Source organism: Ruditapes philippinarum, unplaced genomic scaffold (genome assembly GCF_026571515.1).
Source record: "Ruditapes philippinarum isolate M1 unplaced genomic scaffold, ASM2657151v2 ctg4933_1_1_1_1, whole genome shotgun sequence".
NCBI lineage: Eukaryota > Metazoa > Mollusca > Bivalvia > Venerida > Veneridae > Ruditapes > Ruditapes philippinarum.
The window spans coordinates 37,679-65,625 of record NW_026855390.1 but is presented as its reverse complement, the minus strand read 5'-3'; the positions used below and the strand labels follow the sequence as shown (position 1 = coordinate 65,625).

The 27,947-nt window shown below is 31.7% G+C and overlaps 2 protein-coding genes across 4 annotated transcripts in view; one reads left to right on the top strand and one right to left on the bottom strand.

Annotated features, from left to right (window-relative positions):
- Nucleotides 1-284: 284 nt before the first annotated feature.
- LOC132743151 (programmed cell death protein 4-like) lies at nt 285-12,165 on the top strand. The gene is made up of 9 exons (XM_060731677.1): nt 285-743; nt 1,506-1,609; nt 3,401-3,514; nt 3,819-4,040; nt 5,669-5,881; nt 6,249-6,356; nt 7,066-7,176; nt 7,686-7,825; nt 9,122-12,165. Exons 1-9 carry the CDS (start codon nt 473-475, stop codon nt 9,180-9,182), a joined length of 1,344 nt encoding a protein of 447 aa, XP_060587660.1. The 5' UTR covers nt 285-472; the 3' UTR covers nt 9,183-12,165.
- A 3,864-nt stretch (nt 12,166-16,029) lies between these two features.
- The window catches only part of LOC132743149 (uncharacterized), a 33,146-nt gene continuing 21,228 nt past the window's right edge, over nt 16,030-27,947 (bottom strand). For 2 of the 3 annotated variants that reach the window (XM_060731675.1, XM_060731674.1), the window contains 9 exons: nt 27,529-27,543; nt 26,323-26,403; nt 25,650-25,742; nt 25,203-25,310; nt 23,757-23,909; nt 23,075-23,200; nt 21,868-22,063; nt 20,320-20,524; nt 16,030-18,343 (listed from right to left, as the gene is read on the bottom strand). In XM_060731675.1, coding sequence (XP_060587658.1) covers nt 18,286-18,343; nt 20,320-20,524; nt 21,868-22,063; nt 23,075-23,200; nt 23,757-23,909; nt 25,203-25,310; nt 25,650-25,742; nt 26,323-26,403; nt 27,529-27,543 — 1,035 coding nt within the window. In that variant the 3' untranslated portion in view covers nt 16,030-18,285. The remainder of the gene's footprint in view (nt 18,344-20,319; nt 20,525-21,867; nt 22,064-23,074; nt 23,201-23,756; nt 23,910-25,202; nt 25,311-25,649; nt 25,743-26,322; nt 26,404-27,528; nt 27,544-27,947) is intronic. The other variant, XM_060731673.1, reaches the window with a different exon arrangement.

Below are 27,947 nucleotides of genomic sequence, written 5' to 3'. Positions count from 1 at the left end.
CCTTTGATTTTAAATAAATTCTAGGCCTAGACACTAATTAATACAATTAGACAATTGAGTTATTTCATTTTGAATTTTACCAAACTCGTTGATAATTGTCACAATGTAATCTTTATAACAATTGTGTTACCAGACAGTCATTTAAATACATTCATCATAATGCACGTTTCACGTGCATCAAAGATTCCGAAAATTCAAAGTCAGAATGAACCCGAATGATCGATGTAAACATTAGAGCCCCGGGAAATTTCACATTTTATCAGCCAATCAACGGTAATAATTTCGTCACGTGATATATTTTATGCAGAGGACGTAAACAACCAACAAAGCTGTGTACGCAAACCGAGTAAATATCAAATATTTTCTAATTAAAGCAAAGTCATCTAAAAAAGACAGTGTAAAATTGTTCATCAGCAATTCATATTCTTCTTTAGGGGTCTGTTTTGTGTGGTAGGTTGTTCGTTTCTATAAAATGGCACTAGCAATGGAGAATGGCGAAATTGCTCTTCAAAATGGCGACGTAGATGAACAAGAAGAGATGGCGATTTCTGGCGACGTTGATCCGATGAGTTCTCTAGAGGACCCTGCAAAACCAATAAGACTCATAAGAAAAGCTAAAAGAACCCAAAGGACCAACTCTGGAGGGGATGCAACTCAAAATAATGCTCAAACAGAGCGTCTTCCAGTAGCGAAAAATAGCAGAAAATCCCGAGATGGCCGAGGCAGAGGAGATCCAAAGAAAGGTGAAATTTTGTTTTAGGGTATCTTGTCATTACATGAACATTCTTAGAATATAAAGGTTTGCAAATACATATTCAGTCAGCATATAGTGAAACACTGCTACTTTGATTTTGTTCAATAAAATCGTGTTTTTAAATTGGTTGTGTTCACGAGTGTTTGACCTACTTTCGATATTAGAGGAGTCGATGAACTAATTGCGTTTATAATACCTGGCCTGAGACAATTTTTCGGCCTTAATTACATTTTCATAGAAATATGTGATTCAGAGAGAGATACTGTACAGATTGACCTTATTTATGATGGCTTACAAAATAATTAAGTCAGCTGACCTCATGAAATCTTAGCAGGGGTCATCTCAAGGTTAGCATTTTGTGAGAGTGTAAATATTTTTCTCAAGTCTGACCTACTTATGGATAATAATTTTGAAAATCTGAATGTTACTGAACTCCATATTGTATGAAGCAGATACAGAATAAAATTCTGAACTTTAGTTAATGGATACATTTTTGAAAATTGCATATTTTGGGAATAAAGAACCTATAGATCTAAATATGTTTGATAAATATATCCATCTTTGATGACGACTGATCTGGGACAACTAGGTTTCCACCATTTTGTCACTATCTTGAGATATTCCACTTTCAAAACATTTTGTTGTTTTTTTTCAAACATGCCATGGGTTCTCTAATTGTAGTTGCCTGTTATAAAATTGCAATTTCTTTTACACAAGTTATGATAATATTAAAATAATGTTTGCTTGATAGGAGGTGCTGGTGGCAAAGGGACATGGGGAGCTCCTGGGGATGAATTGTTTGTTGATGGAAGCTGTAGAGATGCCAATGATCCAAACTATGACTCTGACAGTCAGGTTTGTAATATGATTTTTAAGTTTTCTTTAAAATTAAAGCTCTACCAGAAAATAAGTGACTCCTACATGTAGATCATTAGTTGTGAAAAAATAACATTTTAAGTGGAATGTAAATATTTTATGATAAATAAGAGGTAAAGGTGACAAGCAAACTTGTTAGAAGTAGAGGTGTAACGATTCATCGCGATCTTTCTTGTCCCCGATGTATGCATCGTAATGAAATTAAAAATTCCAATATATTGCGATGCAATATATATTTCACCTCCCGATGTATCGATACAGCGGGAAGGTATCGCAATACACTAACAATATCTTCCAGGAATATAAGGACAAACGTATTTTTTGAAAGACTGAAGAAAGAAACATAACTCGAATGAAAACAATAAACAAGCGCGACTATTATCATACCAGACCTGGGGATGATTACATTGATCAGTAATTGATTAAATTACAATTACTTTCAGATTTTATTGTAATTGATTAAGATTGATTACTCACATTTGCCTCTGTAATCAATTGAATTACAATTACTTTTAAGAGAGTAATTGATTGATAATTGATTACATTGAATGTACATTAAACCACCCCAGAATTAAGACCACCCTGCTATTAAGACCATCTTTAAAATATTCTTTAAGTCAATGGTTTCGTGATCCAGATTTAACCCCCTGCTTATTCACTTTTAAGACCACCATTATTAGCCAGTCCAATTTTTTGTTTTAATTTTAATGTGACTATTGAGACCTCTGATATTCAGAAGTCAACACCTATCTAGATCTTAAATTTGTTATGATCTGCTTGAATGCTCTTTAGCATGACACTTGATTTCACAAGGTGTGAAAAACTGTTATTGGGTTATTGTATGAAATTAGGTGAGAAGGTCAATTTTAGAGTGGTACATTGTTGCTTTCAGCACATTTATTTTTTTGAAAATTTAAATTTTCATTTGATTTATGTACATCATATAATAAGTGATACTGTAAAATTAACGTTAAATTTCTCCAGAAATAGGTTTTCCTTTTATCAGATTAAATATCAAAGCATTCTTTGATAGTTTCTTTTATAATGTATTTGTAGATACATATAAATAAACATATTGTTCATTTAATTTCATACAAAATGACTAAAGTAGACCATGGTCTTAAAGTATGTAAGCAATGATAAGAATGTTCATTTTTATCAGTCTAATTGAGGATTTTTACTGTATAACTAAAAAACAAAAGTTAAACTGTATAATTTAAAATAAAGGCATCCTTTGAACTTAAATAGTTTCCTTTTAAATCTGAAAGTAATCAATGTCAATCAAAATGTAATCATAATTACTGACTGAATTTAAGCTGTAATTGATTAATTACAATTAATGTAATCAGTTTTGGGCAAGGTAATCAATTACATGATGATTACAGAGAATCATGTAATCAATTACAAAATCAATGATTACAGTTGATGATTACCCCAGGTCTGTATCATACCATCGTTGTCATCTCGTTTCCCCATGTCTGCAATCATTTAACGGTTACTAACCAAGTTTTATCAATTCCATGTAAATGGGCTGGTGTTCTTTGAACTTGTTTATAATAAAAACATAATTAGAGATCTGTGCGATTTCAAGAAAAAACAACCTACAAACATGAATTTTATTTTGTAGCACATAAAAAAATGTGAAGGAAATAGTATAGTCCTTATAATGCTACTTAAATGTGAAGATACTCCATAATTATGTGCACCAAATTTACCTGATTTGGTAGTCACCTAAACATGAAGATTTAATTTTTTGTGTCTTTGATATAGGGAGATTATGTGGTGGAAAAGATAGAACCTGTGGTAACAGCAGACGAGTTTGACCGTATTGTAACTCCTATTCTCCTTGAATATTTTGATCACAGCATAACAAAAGAAGTTGAGGTAAGCTTTTCTGGAAGTTCTTCATAGTTTACAGTTCATATTTAACAAGGTTTTCATTTAAAGTGCTTTTTTCACAGCTGGAAGATTTTACTGTAGAGATTTAAACAAAGAATTTGATTAAATGATACGAAAATATGTAATGTCAAATTTTCATATTTTGTTGAATATTTGGAAAAAAAACATGCACACAAAGAACAGCATGTGATTGATCAATTTGACTTTGTATAAATTTATCATAACAAAGGTTGCATAACAGGGTTCTTGAAGCTCAATTAATAAACTTTAAACATCACTTTTTTTTCAGACAAGTTTAGAGGAATTAAACATATCTAAGATGAAGCCACGGATAGTCGAGTTAGCTGTGAGTTTAGCGTTGGATCGTAAGGCCTGTCACCGTGAACTTGTATCCATTCTGATCTCAGACTTGTATAGTAAAGTGATAGTGGCAAAAGATATACAGAAAGGTTTTGATAATTTGCTCAACATACTGGCAGATCTTGTTATTGACTCACCAGAAGCTCCAAAGGTAAAAACCTTAAAATTTCTTTCTTTAAACTTTTTATACTTGGCATTTTAAGGGGCGTCCGTGGCCAAGTGGTTAAGGTCATTGACTTCAAACCACTTGCCCCTCACCTCTGTGGGTTCGAATCCAGACAGGGACTTTGGATTCTTTCATGTGAGGAAGCTATCCGGCTAGCATGTGGAACGTCAGTGGTTCTACTCAGGTACCCGTTCGTGTCTGAAATTATGCACGGAAGGGCACCTGAGGTCTTCCTCCACCAGTAAAGCTGGAACATCGGGATATGATCTATACTGTGTCTATGTGACGTAAAAGCCAAAACAAACAAACAAACTTGGCATTTTCAAAAAACTTTATAATAAATTATACCATTTCAATGAAATTATTTTACACAGAAAGTGTACAAGGTTGACCAGTGATATGAATTTATTAATGTTAGATTTTCTAAAGAGATCTTGATGATCATAATAATGGAAAGATGAGAGAAAAATCATGAAACACTTATGACTATTTCAAAGATATTAGTCAGTATTCAACACTGCAGTTGTTGGGTGTTTACTCCTAAGTACATAATAGTGAATGTATGCTTTGTGAAAAATAAAGTTCAATAAAAGATGTTAAATTTAAACTCTTGAAGTTTGACTTAGTAGTTTGCATGCAAATTAGCATGACTGATTGATTGTACATTTGTAATTTGTATGAAAAAAAAAACTAAATATAATATTTATGTTCAAATTTGTAACTATTTGATAGGGAAGATTTGACATTTTAGTTTCCTTTAAGAAAATGTTTGGATACTTGATGTAAACTTTTTAGCTCACCTGTCACAAAGTGACATGGTGAGTTTTTGTGACCACTTTTTGTCTGGTGTCCATCCGTCCGTCTGTACAAACGTATAGATACTTATGTGGCTATGGGAACAATATATAACAGTAAATTTCCTTTGATGCTATTTATTCAGTAAGCTCTAATGTGGCTATTTTTTCTCTTACATGGCTAAAAGAACAAAAGGGAGAACAAAAGAGTTGCCAATTAAATACCAAACTTTGAGGCTGTCCGGCATCTGTCCATAAACTTTTACTTTAAACGACATCTCCTCATAAACCACTGAGCCAATTTCATCCAGACTTCACAGGAATGTTCCTTTGGTAAAAATTGTTCAAAGAATATAATTTCATGCAGAACTCTGGTTGCCATGGCAACCGAAAGAAAAAACTTAAAAAATCTTATTTTAAAAAACCTAAAGAGCTAGAGCTTAAATATTTGGCATGAAACATTGTCTAGTCAGTGTCTACCAAGTTTGTTCAAATGAAAGCCCTGGGGTCAAAATTGGGCCCTGCCAAAGTTGTCATTGATTTTCCTTATATGTGTATAGTAAAAACTTAAAAAATCCTCTTTCAAAAAACCCAAAGAGCTAGATTTAATTAACTAAGCCTATATGTGAAAAAACAACAAGCTAGCTCATAGCAGTTGGATGGTTGCATGTATGTGGCAGCATTTGCCATAAATAATTCTTTGGTCTGCATTTACCAGTAAAGCTGGAATGTTGCCTCATAGCTTCTGCTGTGATGATTGGACTAAAAACCCAGTGTTGGACTCCATGCACTTAAATAGAGATCAATATTGTGTTGTAGGTAATGGGCATGTTCCTTGCGAGAGCTGTTGCTGATGACTGTTTACCACCGAAATATATCCAGACTTACAAAGGTTTTGTGGACAATGAGGCTAAACAAGAGGCACTAGAAAAGGCGGAGCTTTTACTTAGTCAGAAACATGGCATTGTACGATTGGACAACATCTGGGGAACAGGGGGTGGAATCAGACCTGTCAAATATTTAATCAAACAGGTAAACTAGTGTATATTCAACAAAGGAAAATGATCTGGACATAGTCATCATAAGCTGTAAAGCAGATTTGAATGACTGAAAATTAGTCAAAAATAAGACATGCAAAGTGGAATAGTTTCAAATGGCCAATGGTAACACTTATTAAAATTGTGAGATTTACTTACTTGTATTATCATTTGGGCAGTATAAAGGACATTGTAGAGCCACATACAAACAAATTGTTGCATAATAAAACTTCATTATATCTTGATCAAATTAAGTGGCAAAGGTTTAAAGGATAAAGTCTGTGACAGAATACACATTAACCATCTGAGGAAAAATGTTGAACATCATAATCTCTTATTGTTGTTTTGTTCATATTTTGTAGATGGTGTTGTTACTGAAGGAATACTTGTCATCAAGTGACGTGAAGGAGGCAACAAGATGTTTGCAAGAATTAGAAGTACCTCACTTTCATCATGAACTAGTCTATGAGGTAATACTATTCTAATGGTTGTCTGTGTTCAAAGTGGGTACGGTTGCTCACTTCCCCCACCCCCAAACCCCACTGATAGGGGTTTGAATGCTGTTCTATGATGTTCTATATGGGAAATGTGAAATTGGTGGTTGTACAAATGTTTTGCAGAATTGCATATACACTTACGCTAAATACCTGTAAATCTCGAATGTTGCCATATTACATTTTAACACAAACAAGCTCAAATGCATAACTCTTACCACTAAATATTTTAAATGGTCTTGTCTATGTTTCAATCTGGACAAACCCAAAAATTTCAAAATACAGAAACAATGAAAAAGCGAACTGGTCTCATGGGTTGAATTACTTTGCCACCAGTTTTGCCACCAGTAAGCTAAGCGGTTAAGGCAACAAACTAATAATTTCTTGTCCTTCTCAATGACGTGAGTTTGAATTTTGTGTCATCATTGACCTTTTACTTGTGATGAAGTATTTTTACATGTGATAATTTATTTTCCAGTAAACTTGACTAGGAAAAGGCTTGGTAGTTCTACATATTTTCTTGCTTTTGCCTTCAATTATGGTGTCAAGTCAAGTCAATTATGGTGTCAAGTCAATTATGGTGTCAAGGGGTTAAATACACTGCTACTTAAATAACTTTTTACTTCAGATAGTTGCAATTATTGGTATTAATTGACTTGTTAATAAATTGTTTGATATAAAACAGGCAACAGTGATGGTGATTGAGGATGGTACAGAAAGATCAGCCGAAAGAATGGTGAAATTTTTACAGTCGCTCAGCGAAGCCTGTTACATCACTCCCGAACAAATGTCTCAGGTATTCATATTTCATGTTAGCAGATAAAAATTATTGTTGATGACATTACAAGGTTGTTTCAACTATCAAATTACAGAGGATATACCAAAAAAAAAAATATTCAAGTTATATTTAATCACTATATTTGTTTCTTATTCACAATTCTACTTATTCTTTTGTAGTGAAAAATGTTTAATGTCATTTAAGGCAAATTTTTTTTTCTTCTCCATGATGAGAGGGTAAGAGTAAGAAGATTAAAAAACTTGCACAACATTTTCTGTAAATGAATGAAAATCTAATATCACAGAGATGAAGTCTCCATGAAAAATGTTTTGTTGTGTCTGGTAGATAAAGAAATTTTTACTTTGATGTGTTATTGCTGTTTTGTAAAAAAGCCGTTGTATCATCATTTTGAAAAATGGTGAAATTTGTAGTGTTGCCTGTTTAGAAAATGTAAGTGGGAAGTGGTTTTGTAAACTTATTCACATAATCTAGAAAACTGTTGATCATTAATAGTTTTTCTGTTTCAGGGATTCAAGAGAGTGTTTGATAACATGCCAGATATCAACTTAGACGTCCCGAATGCTTATGTGATACTAGAAAGATTTGGTGAAATGTGTCACCGAGACGGAGTTATGTCCCCACCAACATACAGAGATCTTCCGAAGGGGTAGGTTCATTTCAACAATAAATTTTAACTTCTGATCTCAAGTGGCAAGAGAAACTTGAGACACTAGGATGGAGCTATTCAGTTCTTTCTGAGTTATTTGACCAGACTCTGAACTTTGGCAGCATATAATTCATGTATTTTGATTTTAAATTCCCTTTAAATCATGCTTTACCTAGAAAGTATATAAATGAGGCATTATTAACTCGTGAATCACTGGAATAAGTCTTTGCTGCTACTAATAGAGCCAGCCCAGCCTGCACATCTGTAAAGTCTGACCTGAGGCTTTGAAACTGTTAGTAGCTCAATTTTGGGATCTTGATAATGAAATCCCTTAAAATGGCTAGTCTTTAGTCAAGGCTGGGCAAAATCATTAACAAAACCACCTGACAGCAGGTTTAGCTTTAGATAAGAACTAGCTTACCTAAATTCATCTTTGTATATATTTTGCCCGCAAGCAGTTTGTTAATTCTTTTGCTTAAATACATGACAATCTTTGTTATACAAAAGTGATGTAAAGGCATTTTTGAATACTGTAATTGAATTGCAACATCTGAGATGTATTTTCAGTTTATATTAACTTGAACAATATAATGTGGTTGTTTCGTAACACCTCTGCAAACAGACAACTTGATAAAAAAAATGTTATTGTCAACATATTTAAAGAGGCTATTTCAGTGTTTACCAACTTTTACTCAGACTTGATTTGATAACAAAGTTTAACATTGTGTTGCCAGGGCCAAAAAATCCTTCTTTGTAGAGGCCGAATATAGGCTCTTCCACAACCAAACCAGCCTCTTTTTTTCCCCAATTTGGTCCTCAAAATTCCCCAGTCTTTTGAAATTTCCCATAGAATTTAGAACAAAATTAAATGATGGTGTTGAATTAAGGTCTTTTACTGCCTTATAAGTATTTCCCAGTGGTTTTTGCTTTCCTATATTGAAGACCTTGTTAAAAGTTTGTGTTAAATTTGAGACCTCTTTTCCCAAAGTATGCCAAAATCAAGCATATTTTTCCCAAGAAAAAGGCTGAGGCCCCTTCCCCAAAAATGGTGTTTTGGCCCAGGTTGCTTAAAAAGTACTGTTTAACATGAAATACATTGATTTATACCATGTTTCAATTATTATTATGTTACTGTCATTTTGACATTGAAGACAAAAATGGTTTTAGGACAGATTGTTTTAAGATATATACTTTTAACTAGATTGTTTTAAGATAGATACTTTTAACACAATTTATGATACTTATATGATATATAATTGAAATACCCTTAATTTGAAAAATCTTTTAATTTTTTAGGGGCAGAAAACGTTTTGTTTCTGAGGGTGATGGAGGAAGAATTAAACCAGCAATTCTGTGATTGACCTCTTTCAAAATTGCTGCCTTGGAATGGTCACACGGTATGTCATGTGACTTGAGTGTCCGACATGATTGGTTTGAACATATTTGGGCATTGTATCTGCAGCAGGAAGATACCTGACTTTCAAAACTATAGTAGAAAAAATATAAACTTGGAAATCATGTTGGTAGAAGGTGCAGCTTGTCAATATAACGATGTACATAGATTTTTGTGTAATTGAGGTGAAAACAAAATGTGTAAAGAAGTGGACGGATAATTCACTTGGTGAGATTAGTGTGAATGGCATCTAATATATTAGGTTTTGTAAAATTTACATTCTCTTGTATGTTAATGTTTTTAATTTTTGTTACCAGTTTTACATATTGTACAATGAACATTTAACAAATTTCTGATGTGAAAAAAGTGCTGTCATGTTTTGTTATGTTAATGAATTTTGAAGTGCTATTTTCTTTATTGAAAAATTAAACAATAATATCTTGATTTAGTGAATTATGTAATGTATTTTGTAGATATATTCAATCACTGATGTACTGTTATTTTATCAGAATCATGAAAGTAAAGTCCCTGAAATTGATTAAACGAGACGTACATTGACTTGGTAAAAAGCAATATTGATTTTAAATTATGTATTTTAAGTGATTTATTCATCCCAGTTTTCCATGACTTTAGTATCATTGTTGGTTAAGGAGGGGGGGGGGGGTGTTGTTTCTGTATTATGTCTAAAATAAGAAGAGATCTTGCATGCTATAAGAGATATGAATTGCTTAAGCCTTACAACTTGAATTGATTTATCAAAAGTTTGTAAAGCATAAAGTGCAGGAAACACGATGGTTAGTCATGATTATAAGATTTTTATAATAGATTTAATGTTTTGGAATAACTACTACCCTTTTACAATAGTTGCAGTTTATCACTTTATCACTTACATTTTCCAATTTTCTCTTATTTTCTTCTTAAAACATAATTAGCTTTTCTGAGTTGTTTTGTAGTTATGTAACAGAATTAAGAAAGGTGTTTTAATATGAGCTTTTCAAGTGTGGTATGAAAATAACCCACTTCTTATAGAATTGATATAGAAAGGTTTTATATTAATCTACTTAACAACCATATTGAATTAGAATAGAATTGTATCACTCAACTTACAAATAGAATATTTTTTCCAGGATTGAAACACTGCATAAAATGTAATTTTTTTGAAAGCTTCATTTTTCTATGAGCATGTGTGGTCTATATAACATTTACATTTTGCATTTATTTATTAGCACACCCATTTCTTGTGTTGGTCTTCACTCATCTTGCTTAATCTTTTTTTTACTTATGATTTTTACCTCTCATTTTTTATTAGCAGAAAATATGAGTATTTTTGGAGTTTTTTTTATCTATTTACTATCTATTTAACATTTCTTTACCATTCCATTTGAACTTTATTTTTGATTATCTATATAATAATATAAATATCTTATCATAGAGAGAGTGATAGAACGGGGACAAGAGAACAAAGCCTCTGTTGACATTGTCAAATGTGAACATTCTGTTGTATCACTCTCAGTGGGATGTGATATTTATTTTATTATAACAAACATATCAAGGTTCAAGATAGACATTTCAAAAAATAACTAAAATAAAAAGAACCTGGTATATGCATATAAGGGTTATTTTGTAATGTCAGCAGGTAGGAAATGTCATGTTGCCATGTGACAATACAGACTGCTACCCTCTTGACATAGAAAATAATACTACAGTAAATAGATCACATGAGGTCTGATAATAATATTCTCTGCTAAATTTTCAAACATCTAGTCATTTGATTTGGTTAAATGAGGAAAGCTGTTTCAAAACACCTCACTGCAGTTCCGGACTAAAGGAGGTAGGATTGCTAGGTGAACTGTTAGGGGCTTGGGGCATGCCATAATATTGGTTGGGGGTAAAGTACATGGTCTTTTTTATACTAAAATTAGAAAGACTTAAATGGTACTGGTTTGAGTCTTTGAAAGACCTAAAGCATGTTTATTAACCTATTGGAATGATAATCTTCTTACATCATTTTTCTTTTCTTTTTTATCGTTTGAAACAAAGGTATAGGGCTGTTGTTGAAATCTCAGTATTACATTATGCTATCTACAGTTATATCTGTTATTAAAGATTTTCATGTAAGTTTTAAGACATGTTTTCTTGTTACGCATTGTTATGCATTAAATTTGATTTTTGTAAGGATAAAAAAAAAATGTTTGAAATTTTAAATAAGTCAAAAGTGAAAGGGGAGTAGATAGCCTACTGGTCAAGGTCTCGTCATAGAGGAAGAGTGGGTTTGAATCCTATTTGGTAACAACTGTGTGTCCTCATAATGACTTTGAACAAGTTTGTTGAAACATTTTAAAATCCAGCTTGGATAGCAATGTTTCAGATCGAACCTTACAAGAGATATATCAAAAACAAATTTATTATGTTTTGTGGTGAAAACATTTAATCGTTTTTAAGCTTGGTCATTGGTCTGATGTATACACTTGTTGATATATATTCACTTAGTAAAAAAGATATGATGTATTGTTTGTATTAGGAAGTCCAGGGCTGTATTACAGTGTAATGTGTAAGATATTTAGATGAAGGTTTTCATAGCAGAGTTGCTCACTCAGTTGATACCGTAGAGTGTTTTGTAAATTTATTGTCCAGGTTCGTCAATAACTAAATTAAATAAACTTGTTTAAGAGCCGTAAAAAAATTATTTTGCGGGGATTAATTTTGTTTGTCATGCATGTTATATTGAACAAAGAAGAAGACATAGATGAAAAACAAACTTTAACAAAATTCTTAAAATATGAGACATCTGTAGAAACAAGTTTTTTATTCGGACAACAGGAAGAAAAGGTGTGGGGGAACAATGTAATACAGACTGGCCTTTCTGAATAGTAAATAATTATATAGAATGTGTTCACACTTACTGAAAATTCAACTGCTCTATTTCAAATAAAAAAAAAATGAAAAATGAATGTGCCCTGTTTGTTTTCAATTGAATGTGTGCTAAAATAAAAGTGTACTGTTTGTTTGAAATGTTTATCTAACCAATCTACTGTTTGATCAAATTAAGTGTTTGACAGACATCTATGCACATTGATGGATCTATTATAAGAAGAGAAGTACTCTAGACTGTATGGTGTATAACCATAATTAAAGCTACCTTGTAAAACAAATATCCGAAATCCCAGTAACCCTTTCCATGCTGAATACCTCATGGATATCCATGTATCAGTTTTAGGTAAAATGTCTAAATATAACCAACCAGATAGCAAACATTACAGATCATATTGCAGATCATTATAAGATAACAGAAATGAGCTGGCATATCTTTGATATCTGCTCTGGTGCCCATAGGTAGAATTGTTTGCTGCAAGCATGGAAAAGTTTTAAAACTGAAGATTTGTTCAATAACGCAAGAATCTAAAGACACGCGAGATAAAACATTAAAAGAATATCATGAAAAATTGTTAAAAATTCATATTTTCTTTTTGTGAAGGTTTAAACTGGCAAGATGTATTGCCGTTGCATTGTTTTATAGTTGTATCAACATGTATGATCAAGTAACTGAAGAAAAAAACACTCAAATGGTTTCTTTTTATTCTTGATTGTTAAGATGGTCCAACTACTGTACATACACTTGCAAGTTTGGAATGCTGAATAAGAAAGCAAAGTTTGTTCAGAAAAACATGATCACAAATTTATATTACTGCCTAAATGTGACTGAGGGTCATAAGGCATTAAACATAAAATTTTGGAAATCGTACATAGATCAACATGGGCTTTTAAAACAGGCAACAATGAAATACTGTACACAGTTGAAAATCAGTGCAATTTTGGTGCAATTTTTAGCCCTATTTGAGTGATAAAGAGTATATTTAGGGTAATTTTGCACAATAGAAACAATAAATCTGGAAAGATAGTTAGCAAATGATTAAAAATTTGCACTAAAGTTATAAGTATAGACCTACATCAAATTGTTTAAAACTCGAGAAAAAATATTTCCTGTACTGCCATGTCAGTAAATTAGTGGGTTTTTTTTGTATAAATAAACTTAATTTGGCTGATTGTGAAAGAGTTGGCATAGATTATCTAAATATTCAAACTAAAATTGAAGTGTTCAGCTAATAAAATTGTGTGCACCTGTGTTTAAATAGAGGAAAATTTATGTACAAGTCCTTGATATAAATTTTTATTTATACTGAGGTTATACCAACATAATCATAGCTGTAGAAGACAGAGGTCATGTGAAGTGTGTTTTGAGACAGTCCCCAGCCAACTTTATTGTCAACAATAATAGTAAACATGCGTCAGATATAGGTTATAAACATGTTGGTTTTCCTAAACAGAAAATAATAACTACCAATCAATACTGCATGAAATACTATCTAATTTTATAAATATCACTGAGGCAATTTCAAATGCAGTCTAAGTGTTTAATTTTCCTTGAGGGAAATTTTAACTTTATTTGCTACTATGTTTATTTTGTTGAACAAATATATTGAGGTATAAGTTTTATGATATAAGACATGTATGTTTTACCTGTGGCTATCATTTAACATGCTTTGAAGAATTTCTATTGGTTAACTTTATGCAACATTGCCAAATTGACAGATTATGGTAAAATACTGGATTTGATATTAATCTAATGTAAAAAAGAACAAAAAGAAAAACACCATTGGTGTTAAGTTTTTGTATAAAATATAACAGGTCAGTAAGTATCAGGTTTACAGGTCCATATAGTTACATCAAGAGTTTATAGTTTATATCCTTCAATGTCAAGGTAAAAAAAAAAACAAGGTTTAGCAGTGTAAAAGCAGAAGTAAGGGACGTTTTTTATTACATGTTTGTAAACATCTGAGAACGTTAGTAAACAATACTCTTGTTATTATAAAAATTGAAACTGGGAGGTTAAAATTCAAATAACTTCCAATGGTAAATTTAGGCCTCTGCATGGGAAATTAATTATGATCATGCATTTGTTATGTCATGTTATATTAAAGTTTTGTCAGTTTTGGCCTTTAATCTTACACATTTGATGATAATAATTTTCTCTCTTTGTGCAGACGTATGCACAGACTGTTAAAGTAAAATAGCTTAAATATGAAAATATTTTTGGTTAGTTTCATACAGTCCATGAACTTCGGGACCCTAAAGATCTTCAGAACATTTTATGAAACGGCAATCATCAGACTCTGTCTGTCTATCTGTCTGTCTGCACTACCAAAAATAAATAGGTGGCCACCTTACTGTAAATAGTACAAAGATAACAACAGAAATCATTCAATAGAATAAAAGGCCACAATGGCCCTTTATAAGATGAAACAAAGTGAATTAAAAGAAATGGTTTCTTATTCCATTTTGGTCGCATGTCTGTCCATCTGTCCTTACACAATTGGTTTCTATATGATAACTTTTGAAGGATATCAATAACTTGTTTATATTTGGCATGTATGTATATGTTATATCAAAACACAGTTTAAGTTTGACTTTGGCTGCAATCAGCTTATTATTTATAGTTATGTCCCTTTTTTGATCCAATTTGGATTGAAATCATAATGGGTTTCAGTAGTATAACTTTTGATTGTTTTTATCTTTTGCATGTAAGTATCAAAATTAATAATTGATAAGAGTTATGACCCTTTTTAAACATATTTTCTGTGAAATTATTGGTTTCTGTAATGATAGCTTTAAGGATTTCAGTGATTGTCGTTATATTTTTGCATGCTATGAAAAATGTTACACGTTTCAAATTAACTACAATCAACATAAAACGGTCGCATCTCTTTGACCCTCTTTCGTCAAACTATCCAGGTGCTCTGATTGAACTTATAACAGATAAGAGAATATGCCTCTTTTAAGCAAATATTCTGTCAAATTATTGGTTTTGGCTGAATAACTTTTGAAGCATTTCATTGATTGTATTTATATTTGGCATGCAAATATTTGATCCTTAGTTTGATTTTCTCTTAAATTAACCTATTGCAAATTTGATATAACTTTGTTTCGTAAAATAAAATCAAATAAGTTTCATTACATTCTAATAGCCTATATGTAATCTTGTTCCCTCAAAAAATATTACACTGGAAAGTTGTCATCAATGCAAATTTTCACCAATGAATTCAGTATTGATCTTCAACTCACATTTTTTGTTCATGATAGTACCCTGTGTAAATTTGCAATTCAGGATGTATATTGCCCCATCTAAGCTAAACTCTTGTTAGGTATCTTATACTTAATTTTGACATAATGACTATAATAAACAGGTTGGGTTTTTAACCTGTTTCAACAAGTATTGTCTGAAATGTAAAATCAGTATGCCTTTAATTTGCATCTTCTTCTATTCTGTTTCTAAATGATAAAAACTTAAAAAGATTTTATTGAAATCCTCAATGCAGGGATTTCAAGTTAATAGTTAAACCTATATGTCTTCAATGTTATCTGGGGGAGATTAACAGAAGGTTAAGATTTTAACAAAAGGGGACTTAAACCCCAAACTGATAACATCCAAATATATATATACTGCTGCTCTCTAAATATACCAGTAATATGTGTGTGTGTTTGTGGGGGGAAGTTTTATACTATACACCTACCATAATTATGTAACCCCAGTCATCCATCTTTTAAGAACAGAAGAGATATTCAACTTTGACACCAGCAAAGCCCTGATTATAACATTTAGTATGTCAAATCCTTTGTAATTTTTAGCTGAAAAAAAAACCCTATGTTAAGAATCTGGTGCATTACAGTAATGTCTAAAACTCAGAGGGCCTGTGGTTCAAGATCTATGACATACCTCAAAACCTTGTGTACTAAAAACTGTAACAAACAAACATCGATGTATCAAAAGCTTTATTTTATAGAAACACAAAAGTGTCTGATTCTTTTGATCAAGTATACAACAAAACTAAATAATGAATACATAAAATATGTTCAAAAAGTAGAAATATATACAAACAATTAAATACTTAAAATTTATCACAATATATTGTTGTATAAAACGTATCACAAAAAATATTAAAGCAGCATGCCTCCAGATTCATGCTAATTTTCATGAAAACTTTAAAAATGTATTTAAAAGCTAAACATTTTGAAGGGAACAAAGAAAGTAATCTTACAATTGCAAATAACATTTAACGATCCACGTAAATTACCAAAAACAGGATAAACTTTACTATGTTAGTAACGCAGTAGAATTATGATGATAAATACTGCAAAAGCAGTTGTTAATCACACAAAACATATAAATTGTTACTTGAATCTTTTTACTTTCCTTAAAATCTTAGAACATTTTCTGAAGTTAAATTTTCTTTAAATATATTGACTAACCTGGGGGCATGCAACTTTAAAACATGTTGACCAGTTTTCTTTAAAGCATAAATATTTGAAATATAGAAAAGTCATATCAAACAACAATAAATAGCAGTTCACTTACAGAATGAGTTATGGAAGTTGTTGACAAAAAAGGTAAGTTAACACCGTATGAGATCAAAAGGGAAAATGGACATACATGTATAATAAAGTCTGAGGTGGTGTCACACCACAGGTTTTACAGTATAATACAGTCTGAGGTGTTCTCATACCACAGGTTTAACAGTATAATTCAAATTCAGCAGATGTCAGTCTAGCAGACTGGAACAGATGCTAGTATAACATTATAATGAGCTTGTTTACACACATTTAATGTAATAAAACTTGAATAAAAGTTATAAAATCATAACCCTTGAATTCACATGCAGCTAAATAACAAGAAAGATTTATAGACAAAAACAAACTCAAATGAAAAACAAAATAACAGCAACAAAGTATATAAATTCAAAAGATGAACGACTTTATTTTTGAAGTGAGAAAGTTTTCAAAATATATTTAAAGAGGGAAAAAAGTCATGGATTTTGGAGATATAATATCTCAAACTTTATGATTTTAAAATACACTGAGCTGAGATAAACCTGCTTTTAATTGAAACATAAATAAGTTATCTGTGTTCCTTATCTACTTACAAGTAATTGACCCATCTGTTCTCTTTTAAACACAACCTTCCTATACTAAAAGTTCAAGGTTGGTTTAAAGTGGATTTCTGTATAAATTATATATACCACCATGAACCCAAATAAGATTGTTTTATTCAATTATCCATGTATAAATAAAAGACTAATCTTTTATTTACTGTTAATCATTGTCATTTGTTTTTGACACATTTACAAGTATTTTATAGTTATAAAAATAATAAAATTAAATGCCAATGAAAGCAAAAATGCTACTATATTTTTCATATTTATGTAAAACTGTTAAATTAAAAAAAAACATCTCAAAATCACTCTGTGTATCAAAATCTTGAAATCAAACGTTTTCTGTAATTTATATAAAATATAAAATAACTTTATTAATTAACTGTAACAGTACTGATTGATCAGTTAGTAAATCACTGGAAACAAATGTCTCAGTAATAGGGTATTGTATAAGATTCTTTATGTAAATAAAGTTACAACCAATCTGACATCATAATCTTATAATCTCAGGCAACATTAACATATTCATTAGGTTTCATTTCGGAAATTTAACACAATTTTTCTTTGAAGTATATTATAACAGCACACAAACAAATATATTTTTTTTTAATTTCACAAAGATGATGGTCCTATTTTTTTTTTGTTTTGAATAACTAACCTTAACAATAGTTTTAATGTGTTGTATGATTTGATGTTAATGGACTCATCAATGTTGTGTGTACATCCATTCATCAATATCTTGTGTTAATTCTCCCATCAATATTTTGTGTTGATCCATTCATCAATGTCTTGTGTTGATTCACTCATTAATGAATTGTGTTGATTCACTCATTATTATAATACATTGTGTTGATTCATTTGTTCGTATTAAGTGTTAATTCGCTGATCAATACATTGTGTTGATTCACTCATCAATGTCTTTTGTTGATTCACTCATTAATGTTTTGTATTGTCGATTTACTAATCAATACATTGTGTTGATTCAGTCATCAGTATCTTGTGTTGATTCACTCATCAATGTCTTGTGTTGATTCACTCATCAATGTCTTGTGTTGATTCACTCATCAATGTCTTGTGTTGATTTACCAGTCAGATTGCTCTTCTCCCATGTCATATCTTTCCTGACGTAACTTGATGCGTCTGCAAATAAAACACAATGTCTATCACTAAAACAATCTCCTATAACTGTTGTATTGAGCTGATTTGTTCCTATACAAAAACCTCATAGAAATACTTTCAGTATTATCATTTTTGATTTTTTATTTAAAACTGTAGAACCAGGGTTATGTTTTGGCCATGAATTCATAATCAATATGACAACTTCATCTTAAAAACATTTCTCAAAAATTCTGGATTTTCATTATTTTGTAATAATATTTCTGAAAGATACATTTTTAAATTTCTTGAAATATACTGTATTTTATATATCTGATACAACGATCAAAATATGCATAGAAATAAGTTGCATATCTAAGTTTATTTGAAAAAAAAATAACCCTTGAAAAAAAATACACTTAACTCTTTACCTGATGGACAGAAAATGATTAGCATTTGCCATCAGTATAGAGTCAGGCAAATATAGAGTCAGGCCAATATAGAGTCAGGCCAGTATAGTCAGGCTACTTTAGTGTCAGGCCAATATAGAGTCAGACCAGAATAGAGTCAGGCTACTTTAATGTCAGGCCAATATAGAGTTAGGCCAGTAAAGTCAGGCTAATTTAGTGTCAGGCCAATATAGAGTCAGACCAGAATAGAGTCAGGCTACTTTAATGTCAGGCCAATATAGAGTCAGGCAAGTATAGTCAAGCTACTTTAGTGTCAGGCCAATATAGAGTCAGATCAGAATAGAGTCAGGCCAGTATAGAGTCAGGCCAGTATAGAGTCAGGCCAGTATAGAGTCAGGCAAATATAGAGTCAGGCTACTTAAGTGTCAGGCCAATATAGAGTCAGGGCAGTATAGAGTCAGGCAAATATAGTCAGGCCAATAAAGAGTCAGGCCAGTATAGTCAGGGCAATATCGAGTTAGGCCAATATTGAGTCAGGCCAATATAGAGTTAGGCCAGTATAGATTCACGCCAGTACAGAGTCAGGCCAGTATAGATTCAGCAGGCCAATATAGAGTCAGCAGGCCAATGTAGAGTCAGGCAAATAATAAGCCAGGCCAAAATTAAAGTCAAGTTACTTAAGTGTCAGGCCAATATACAGTCAGGCCAATATACAGTCAGGCCAATATACAGTCAGGCCAATATAGTCAGGCCAATATACAGTCAGGCTAGTATAAAGTCAAGTTACTTTAGTGTCAGGCCAATATAGAGTCAAACCAGTATAGAGCCAGGCCAAATATAGTCAGGCCAGTATATAGTCAGGCCAATATACAGTCAGGTCAGTATATAGTCAGGCCAGTATAGAGTTAGGCCAATATAGAGTCAGGCTACTTTAGTATCAGGCTAATATAGAGTAAGGCCAGTTTAGAGTCAGGCCAATATAGTCAGGCCAGCCTGCATATCTGTGCAATCACAAAGCTTTATACTGTTGGTAGTTCTTTTCTTCTTTTTTTTTATATTAAAGTCCTTAAATTTTTTATTGGACTGTTCCAAATTAAGATAAACTGATCCAGACTTTGCACTTTGTTCAGCTTTAAAAGTTACAACATAGTTTATTATCTTTGTACTTGAAAGATATGAGATGTGTTTGAAGTGTTTTGAACTGAACAAATGCATATAAAGTATGACACAATTATTAACATTGATAAAAATACATGTTATGCCTACTAGAGGTGATTATATGTAACAGGGTTATCACAAGTATAAACATGGTCACTAGTCAATACTAAATGCCCTGCAAAATTTAAGGACAATAGACCAAGGTTTTTAAATACAAACTTTTATTCCACTGCATTAGCTTCATTTTACATTCTATATTTTAGCCTAGCTTTATGACTAGCTATAAGAAATGTCTTATCAATAACTGAATCTGTTTAATGGAATTTTATTCCTTAATCAATAATGTCAAGTAGCTGTAAACAGGGTGTTAAAATACCTTTTACCTTGATGCATTTACTTCATGACAAATTTACAGCATAAATAGTAATGAATATTTAATGGTTTACACATTACCTGGAAATATTTGTAGACAATAGTTTGACCTTTGACATAGTAATCAGCTGACCATATTCATCATGGAGGATCTGTGACTCGTGATCTTGTAAAACCCTCGTCGAGCCGGAGCTGCTGGGCCGTGTCCTCCATTCCTGTATCCTTACATTGATTGTCTCCCTTACAATATTTGTGATCTGTAGCAAACCAAGGTAACTGGCAATTTCTTAGCAATTGTCAAGGAAGAATGTCTCTTATCAATAACAGATTAATGTGTGTCTTCTGAAATAAATCTTAGTTTATACCATTCTTTTTTCTTTTTTGTTAAAGCCACACTCTTCAATCCGTTCCTATGACCAACGGGCACTGAGCGATCAGTGAACAGTTTTATAATCAAGGAAACAAGGACTTGCCTTTGACAGGGTCTGAACCCACATGGCTAGAGATCCTTGGATTAATTGTTTGACATGTTAACCACTCTGCCAGGTCACCACTAAATAAATGTTGAATGTCATTATTTTGACACAGAACAGAAGCTACCATGTAGATTTTCTAAGGACCCTATTTAAGTTACCAAATCCTAATAGTTGAAAAATAAATGTCTTATAAGGCATCAGTTATAAATCTTTAAAGTTACAGAAGAAATATGAAATTACATTGTACCAACAAAATGACTGAGTAATGGGATTTCAATTTAAAGTCCTGGAAAAGAGCAAATTTCAAAACATCTTGGTTTTTTTTCTTGTTTATTTTTTTATTAACTTTAAAAAAATTCAAAACTGCATAAGAATGACATGCAGGAGCAATCACATCAAAGTCCTTCAAATTTCCTTCAAAATGATCTTTTATTTATACTTGTATGTATATGTATGTTAAACAGGATTTGTATAGTTATATCATGCAAGGTCATTTCTAACCTAATTTAATTATTAATATATCATATTATTACCTGATACCTTATATAAATGCAATTTGTTATTATTTACTGTTTTCTGAAATTCTAAAAACGTCAACGTTCGCGAACTGTTGACCGGTCAATAGTTTCGACTGTTTCTCTCTCGTGCTCTGACGTCATAGAGGATTCCCACTTGCAGCGTCCATCGATCTTGATCATGACCCAGACGTGACGTGACATAGTTAAAATATTAAGTTTAATTATTAACATATGTGCAAAACTATTTTCTTGTTCCTTTTTTCTTCTGCAAATACTGTTAAAACAGTAGTTGATCAGGTAATAAAACAGTTATTTCATGCGTGATTTGGGAACAGTCAAACAGTTGTCCCTCGGTGTCGGGGGATAGTGTTTTGAACTGTTGCCCTTGGCCTACGGCCTTGGGCAACAGTTCAAAACACTACCCCCTCCACCTCAGGCCAACAGTTTGACTGTTCCCAAATCACATATGAAATAACTGTATACTAATCATACACATTTAAAATAAGAGGAAAGTAGAGAAGTACAATACGTCAACACCAGAGCAGGTTGTTTATTTGTTTATTTTCTACCGATTTCAGCTCTATCGAACCTTCATCAGGATAATTATACACTTGAATGATAAAATGTAAGGATACGAGCTAGCCTCATTACAGGTACACTATTTGTCAGCCCTTCTTTCCTCATCATTTTCTCAGACTCAAAGAAGAGACGCCTCCTCAGCTTATCATTGGTCAATGGTAGGATGTTATCTATAGCTTCTTTAAACTCCTTCTCCGACATGGACGGCTGTTTACTATCTGGAGACTGGAAGGGCATCAGACGATGCTCCATCTATAAATAGATTCCATTTTATCTGGTTATTCTCTAATAAATACATAACAATTTGTCAAATTATGATAGTACAGATTAAAGATTTATTTAGCAGGCATTATATTTCTAACCAATAACTACTATTTATTTTTTTGCTGATATGATACTTTGATTTTTTTTTATATCACTTTGGGACTCTATGTACATTTCGTACTTTTTACAATGGTGAACCATTGGGAAAAATGATTCTCAATTGAGCATTGTACAATAGTAACAGCTATATTTTTATTATACTGGTATAAAATAAGCGTATATACTGTACTATTTGAGAACATTTTCAGGCAGCAAAGACTATATGAGCCACGCCATGACAAAACCAACATAATGGGTTTGTGACCAGCATGGATCCAGACTAGCCTGTGCATCAGCGCAGTCTGATCAGGATCCATGCTGTTCCCTATCAGTTTCTCTACTTGTTATAGGGTTTGTAAGCAAACAGCATGGATCCTGATCAGACTGTGCGGATGCGCAGGCTGGTCTGGATCCATGCTGGTCGCAAACCCATTATGTTGGTTTTGTCATGACACGGCTCATATCAAAGCATTTTTTTTTCTTTGAAGGAAAAAGATGTCAATAAAGAAATACTACTGATCTTGAAATGCTTTCATTGGAGTGACTTTATGTGGACAACTGACTATACATTTGTAGATATTATTACCAAACACCTGTGTATTATATAAAACTACCATCCACTTTACTTTACTGTAAATATAGAAGAAATTGTTTCTTCAATGTAAATAGATTTCATATGCTTTTTTTTTTTGTATGTTTTTATCTCACACACATATGTGTATAACATAAATCAAATAGCAAACTTGTATTATTCAAGTTTAAAATTCATTCAATAATAACACTGACATGTCAGTCATTTGATTTTTGTAAAAGTCAAACTCGTCATATGTATAAAATCAACTAATCACAAAGCAAGGAGTTTGAGACTGGTACCCAATATTAAATGGTCCTGGAACTTACATCTTGAAATCTTGGTTCCCTGTATTTAAGTATAAGATGAATAATAAACTGTGCCACCATAGATTTAGAGATCTTGTTCTCACTATATGAGGTATAACTCATCTGTAATGTCTCCAGATCATCTTCCTGTAATGATAATACAGAGGATTTTAAAAATAACATAGTGCATAGTAATCAATAATCTGGTCTTGAGGTTATAAATTTAAGTTACTGCTCAAATCTCAGGACTTTCTATCTACTGATGGCAAAGGTTAATCTCACTTTTGGTTCCAGTAGGTAAAGAGTTAACATTGTGAATAATAGATTGCTACTGGAAATACTGCTTTGTCTTTGCCACCAATAAAAAGCATTCAGGAGAGAGTTTCATACTGTCACCTAAGTGCAGTAAAAAGTTAAGTCCATCTCAATTTAAGAAGAGTTAACCAATTATTAGACTAAGGTGATGATATAAGCTTTAAGTTTTTTACTCAATCATGGTTGTAGTTAATGTATTGAAATTTTCTTTGAAAATATGGAAGGAGAAACAAATATTGCATAAACCAACATCTTACATCTCTGACATCTCAATATAGTTGACAATTTCAAAATTTTAGTATCGAAATCCATTAACAATAACAATGGATTGTTTAAAGTTAAAAGAATAAGTCTGTTTTTTTTTCATAATTCAAACTGAATAATTTACCCCAAGGAATGGGTAGACAACCGCAGCAAATGCCCTAAAATCTTCAACCTCCTTCCATTCTACAGCACAGATAAAATCACATAGTAACATCATGTACCGGAAACAAGCACCCTCTAGGTTACTAACCAACACATGACCATATAGCTGTATAACCTGTAAAACCAAGGTCATATTTTAATCATTACCTCATGCAGAATCGTTCTAACTTGAATTATAAGTCATATAATTATACACTGTTTAGAATAGTATATATTATGGCTACCTTTATATTACAAAAAATTACAATAGAAAGATTACAAGACGAAAATTTACAATAACAAAATGCTAAATTAAATATGCTACTAAATTACTAATTGGTGTATTTTGATTTAACAGAAAAAAACTAATCAATAAATAATACATTTATAACATATCTTTAATTCTGGGCATAAACAATGCTTTAATTAAATAGTATTAATATATTACTGATTAAATGTTACAAAGGATTAAGTCAGAGCATTTAAAATGATTGTGTACATGTATATCTGCAGTTCATTCATTGTTTTAGTAGCAAAAACAGACAGAGAAATAGAATCCCTAAAAAAAACATGTAGTGAGAGGTAAAGGCTGTGTCTCAGATCTATTGTGTCTCAGATATAATATGTCAATAATATTCTAGGAAAAATACAGGATAACTTATACTTTACATGGCTTCAGCACTGTCTCATTTTTGTATATAAAAAGAAGGCTTGTGCTGACAGGGATTCAAATCAAATAAATCATCATTGTATGGCTTACTTTTGTCTTTGACACACAATTCAAACCTTTGTAGATTTTCTCTAAAAATATTTCATCAAAACTGCCAACTTTTCAACGAGGAGTGTTCCCCCCCCCCCCCCCCAAGTATTATTGTCAAAGTAAAAGCTGAGATGGTTGTGGGGCATTCTAGTGAATAAATAGTCTGCCTTTGTGTTTTGAATCAAAAATCGTATTTACTTACATAACAAAGGTACAGACTGGCATGGAAAGGGGGCTTGTCTATAGATTAATGCTTAGCCAGTTGGTGGCAACTGATTCTACCTATGTGACCTGTGCAGACCTGAAGATCAGACAGTACATTCAACCCTGTATATGATGTCTGATTATGGTCTGCACTGCTAGCTAGTCAGTCAGTACATATTTCAAGCCTGTCCCTACAAGTGGTGAATGGTATTGTCCAGTTTATAAAATATTTAAGATATTTAGCGAGGTAACAGTCAGGTAACCATGCTGATTGGTTAAACATAATCAATCTTAAAAAAGAGACATTTGACACTAGTATCTACTTGCTGTCTGGTTTAATTCTAGCTGATCAACTCCAATAGTTTGAAATAAAAACTTCTTAAAATAACATTGAACAGTTCTAAATGCAAATTACAAAAATTTAGCTTCATACAGTGTTTTACTAACACAGCAAGAGTTACCTACCTTGTCATTATCCGAGTATTCTATAATTCCGGAGATGAAATCATGATTACATAAAAACATGATGTCCTTCACCATGTATCTTTCCTCCATATATCTGTACAATTTATCCTGAAATGAAATGAACAAGTCAAGTAACATGTAATGCAATTAACAAGTGTTGAAGTACCTATGAAAACAATTACTTTTCACTGACTTAATACTACAAAAAAAAAATATTTTTAGGCATTGGAAATAGCAAAATGGTAAGTCAGGTGGTCAATCAAACCATACATACTTCTATCAATGAGTTCTTTTATTAAAACACAATACCTTGACTATCAAGTAATAATGTAACATAAGGCATTTGTTACCCTGCTAGAACTCAAAGCCAAGATCCTTTGGTTAAAAAGCACACAATTTTACCATTTGACCATTGTACTATTTTATTTCATCTAGAGTTCTACTTACAATGATAGAGTTGTGTATCTCCTCCTCTTTCCCATTATCATCCTCCCAGATCACGTATGTCCAAAACTGTTCCATCACTGACAAACAACGTTCCTGAATATAGAAATACATATGTAACCTTTTCCCACATCTCACATGAAAAATACTGCTAATAAGATATTTTGTTTGGGTATAAAGTGAAACTGACATTGTTGATAAAAACAACATGGGAACTTCCCAGTATTTCCCAATGGGGCTCTATGATTTTTTTTCAGACACAATTTAGCACCTTAATGGTAAAGTTACTAATAGACTTTATGTAAGTTAGCTGTAAAATTCTTGTCATGCTCCGACTTACAGTGAGGGGTGAAAAATTTAAAGTGAAAAATGTAATAATACAGTCACTAAGGTCCTAGAAAATGTTACTTTAAATTTTATCTCATAAAATCATATTTTGCTACTGGTATCTAATTACATACCTAGTATGCTTTTGGTCTTCAGTTACCAAAATATAAAATAACTGTTTTTCATAATATTTTATTGCAAATATAAATATACATCAATTCTATTACATGAACATAATTACACAATATACAAAAGGGTTGGGCCAAAAGTTTTTGCAACATTATCGTGGCCCTTATCTGTAATTGTAACAGTAAAATGGACTGGTAGAAGGAAACGAAAGAACTATTACCTGTGAGAGTGGGCGTGGAATATTTCTCTCCAGATTGGTTCTCTGTTTGTAATCATCATATAGGCTCAACAGACTGTATCTCTATAAATATGAAAATAAATGGACAACAATTAATATACACTGTTATCAATATAATTTGGAGTTTCATTTGTTAAATTAGGAATGAAAGTGTTTAATTTTATTTTCAGACATACAGACACTGTAAAAAAAGGCCATGTTAAAGTGAAGAAAGTGGTTATAATAACATTCACAAATCTACCAAGCTCTGACATTCAATGGTGTCCCTTCAAAAATAACAGGAATAAAATTCTTATTCATATTTAGTTTTACTTTAACCAATTCTTTAAAAGTTTTGACGGGTAGATACACAATCAAAAACTTCTCTATAAGTTATAATACTAAGTTATCAATTTCTCGTACAAATGATACAGAACAATTTGAAGCAATAATGGTGACAATAGCAGGTTTTCCTCCAATGATAATTAGTTGAAAATAACAAGTGCCATAAAGCCTGATATTATGTACAAGGTCACTAGGTAAAAATAGTTCGGTGAAAAGTTGGTTAAAAAATGTAGGCAAAGTTTTGAACAGGAAAAATTTTCAATCCTAACTGCCCAATCAAACATCAACATTCGCCAATCTTATAATCACTATTGTCTTTAAAAAAAAAAAACCTGATAAAAAATAGCCTTTTGGTTAAGATTTAAAAAAAAAACAACAAAAAGAAAACAACAACATAAATTAGGGCATTATCTAAACTGGTTGCATACCTGCAAAACAATATTTTTATATAGAAATTCATTACACAAATTTTCATACATAAAATTTAGAAGAAAGGTAAACATTGTTTTATGTTTGAAACAATTCAAGATATTGTGCAATGAAAAAAAAAAAGAGAAGAGAATCACATTCTTTTGTGCAACAAACATTTGAACATTCCCTACTGACATGACAACACACAGGTGAACATACTTTTATCTTTAATGTGCTCAAAACACCTCCCCTAAAGCCACTACCATACAAGTGTCTTTTTTCAAAATAACCATACAAGGTGACATAACAACACAGTTACATTTAAATTTGATAAAAAAACATTTACAAATTTCATTTCAACCATATTGACTTGGCTATAAGGAGGATACCACCTAACACCTATTGTCCAAATTTATTCAACATTCACTCTCTCATACAGTGACCATAACTCACCTTCATACGGAAAAGCTGAGAGAAGGTTAAGACATTTTGTATCATAATATCTAAATTAACATCCAAAAATTTAACAAACTAATAATAACCTACAAGATAACTCAACAGCTATGTTGTTTTAGAAGCTAAGAAAAGAAACTAACACCTGAACTCCAAAGAGAAAAAAAATCATATTTTACATGTAAATGATTATATTGTACATACAGATCTTTATTACATTTTGCGAGGTTATTTGAACAAGTTTCATAAATAATTCAGATAAACTAGTTACAACATTGTTACAGTATATATTTGATTAGTATTACTTACTTTCTGTTTACATCAGGTAACAAAACAACAAACATTCTTAAATTGTAAGGGTAATCTTGTAAAATAATAGAAAAAACACAATTTTTTTTTTTATCCTTTCTTACAAGTAT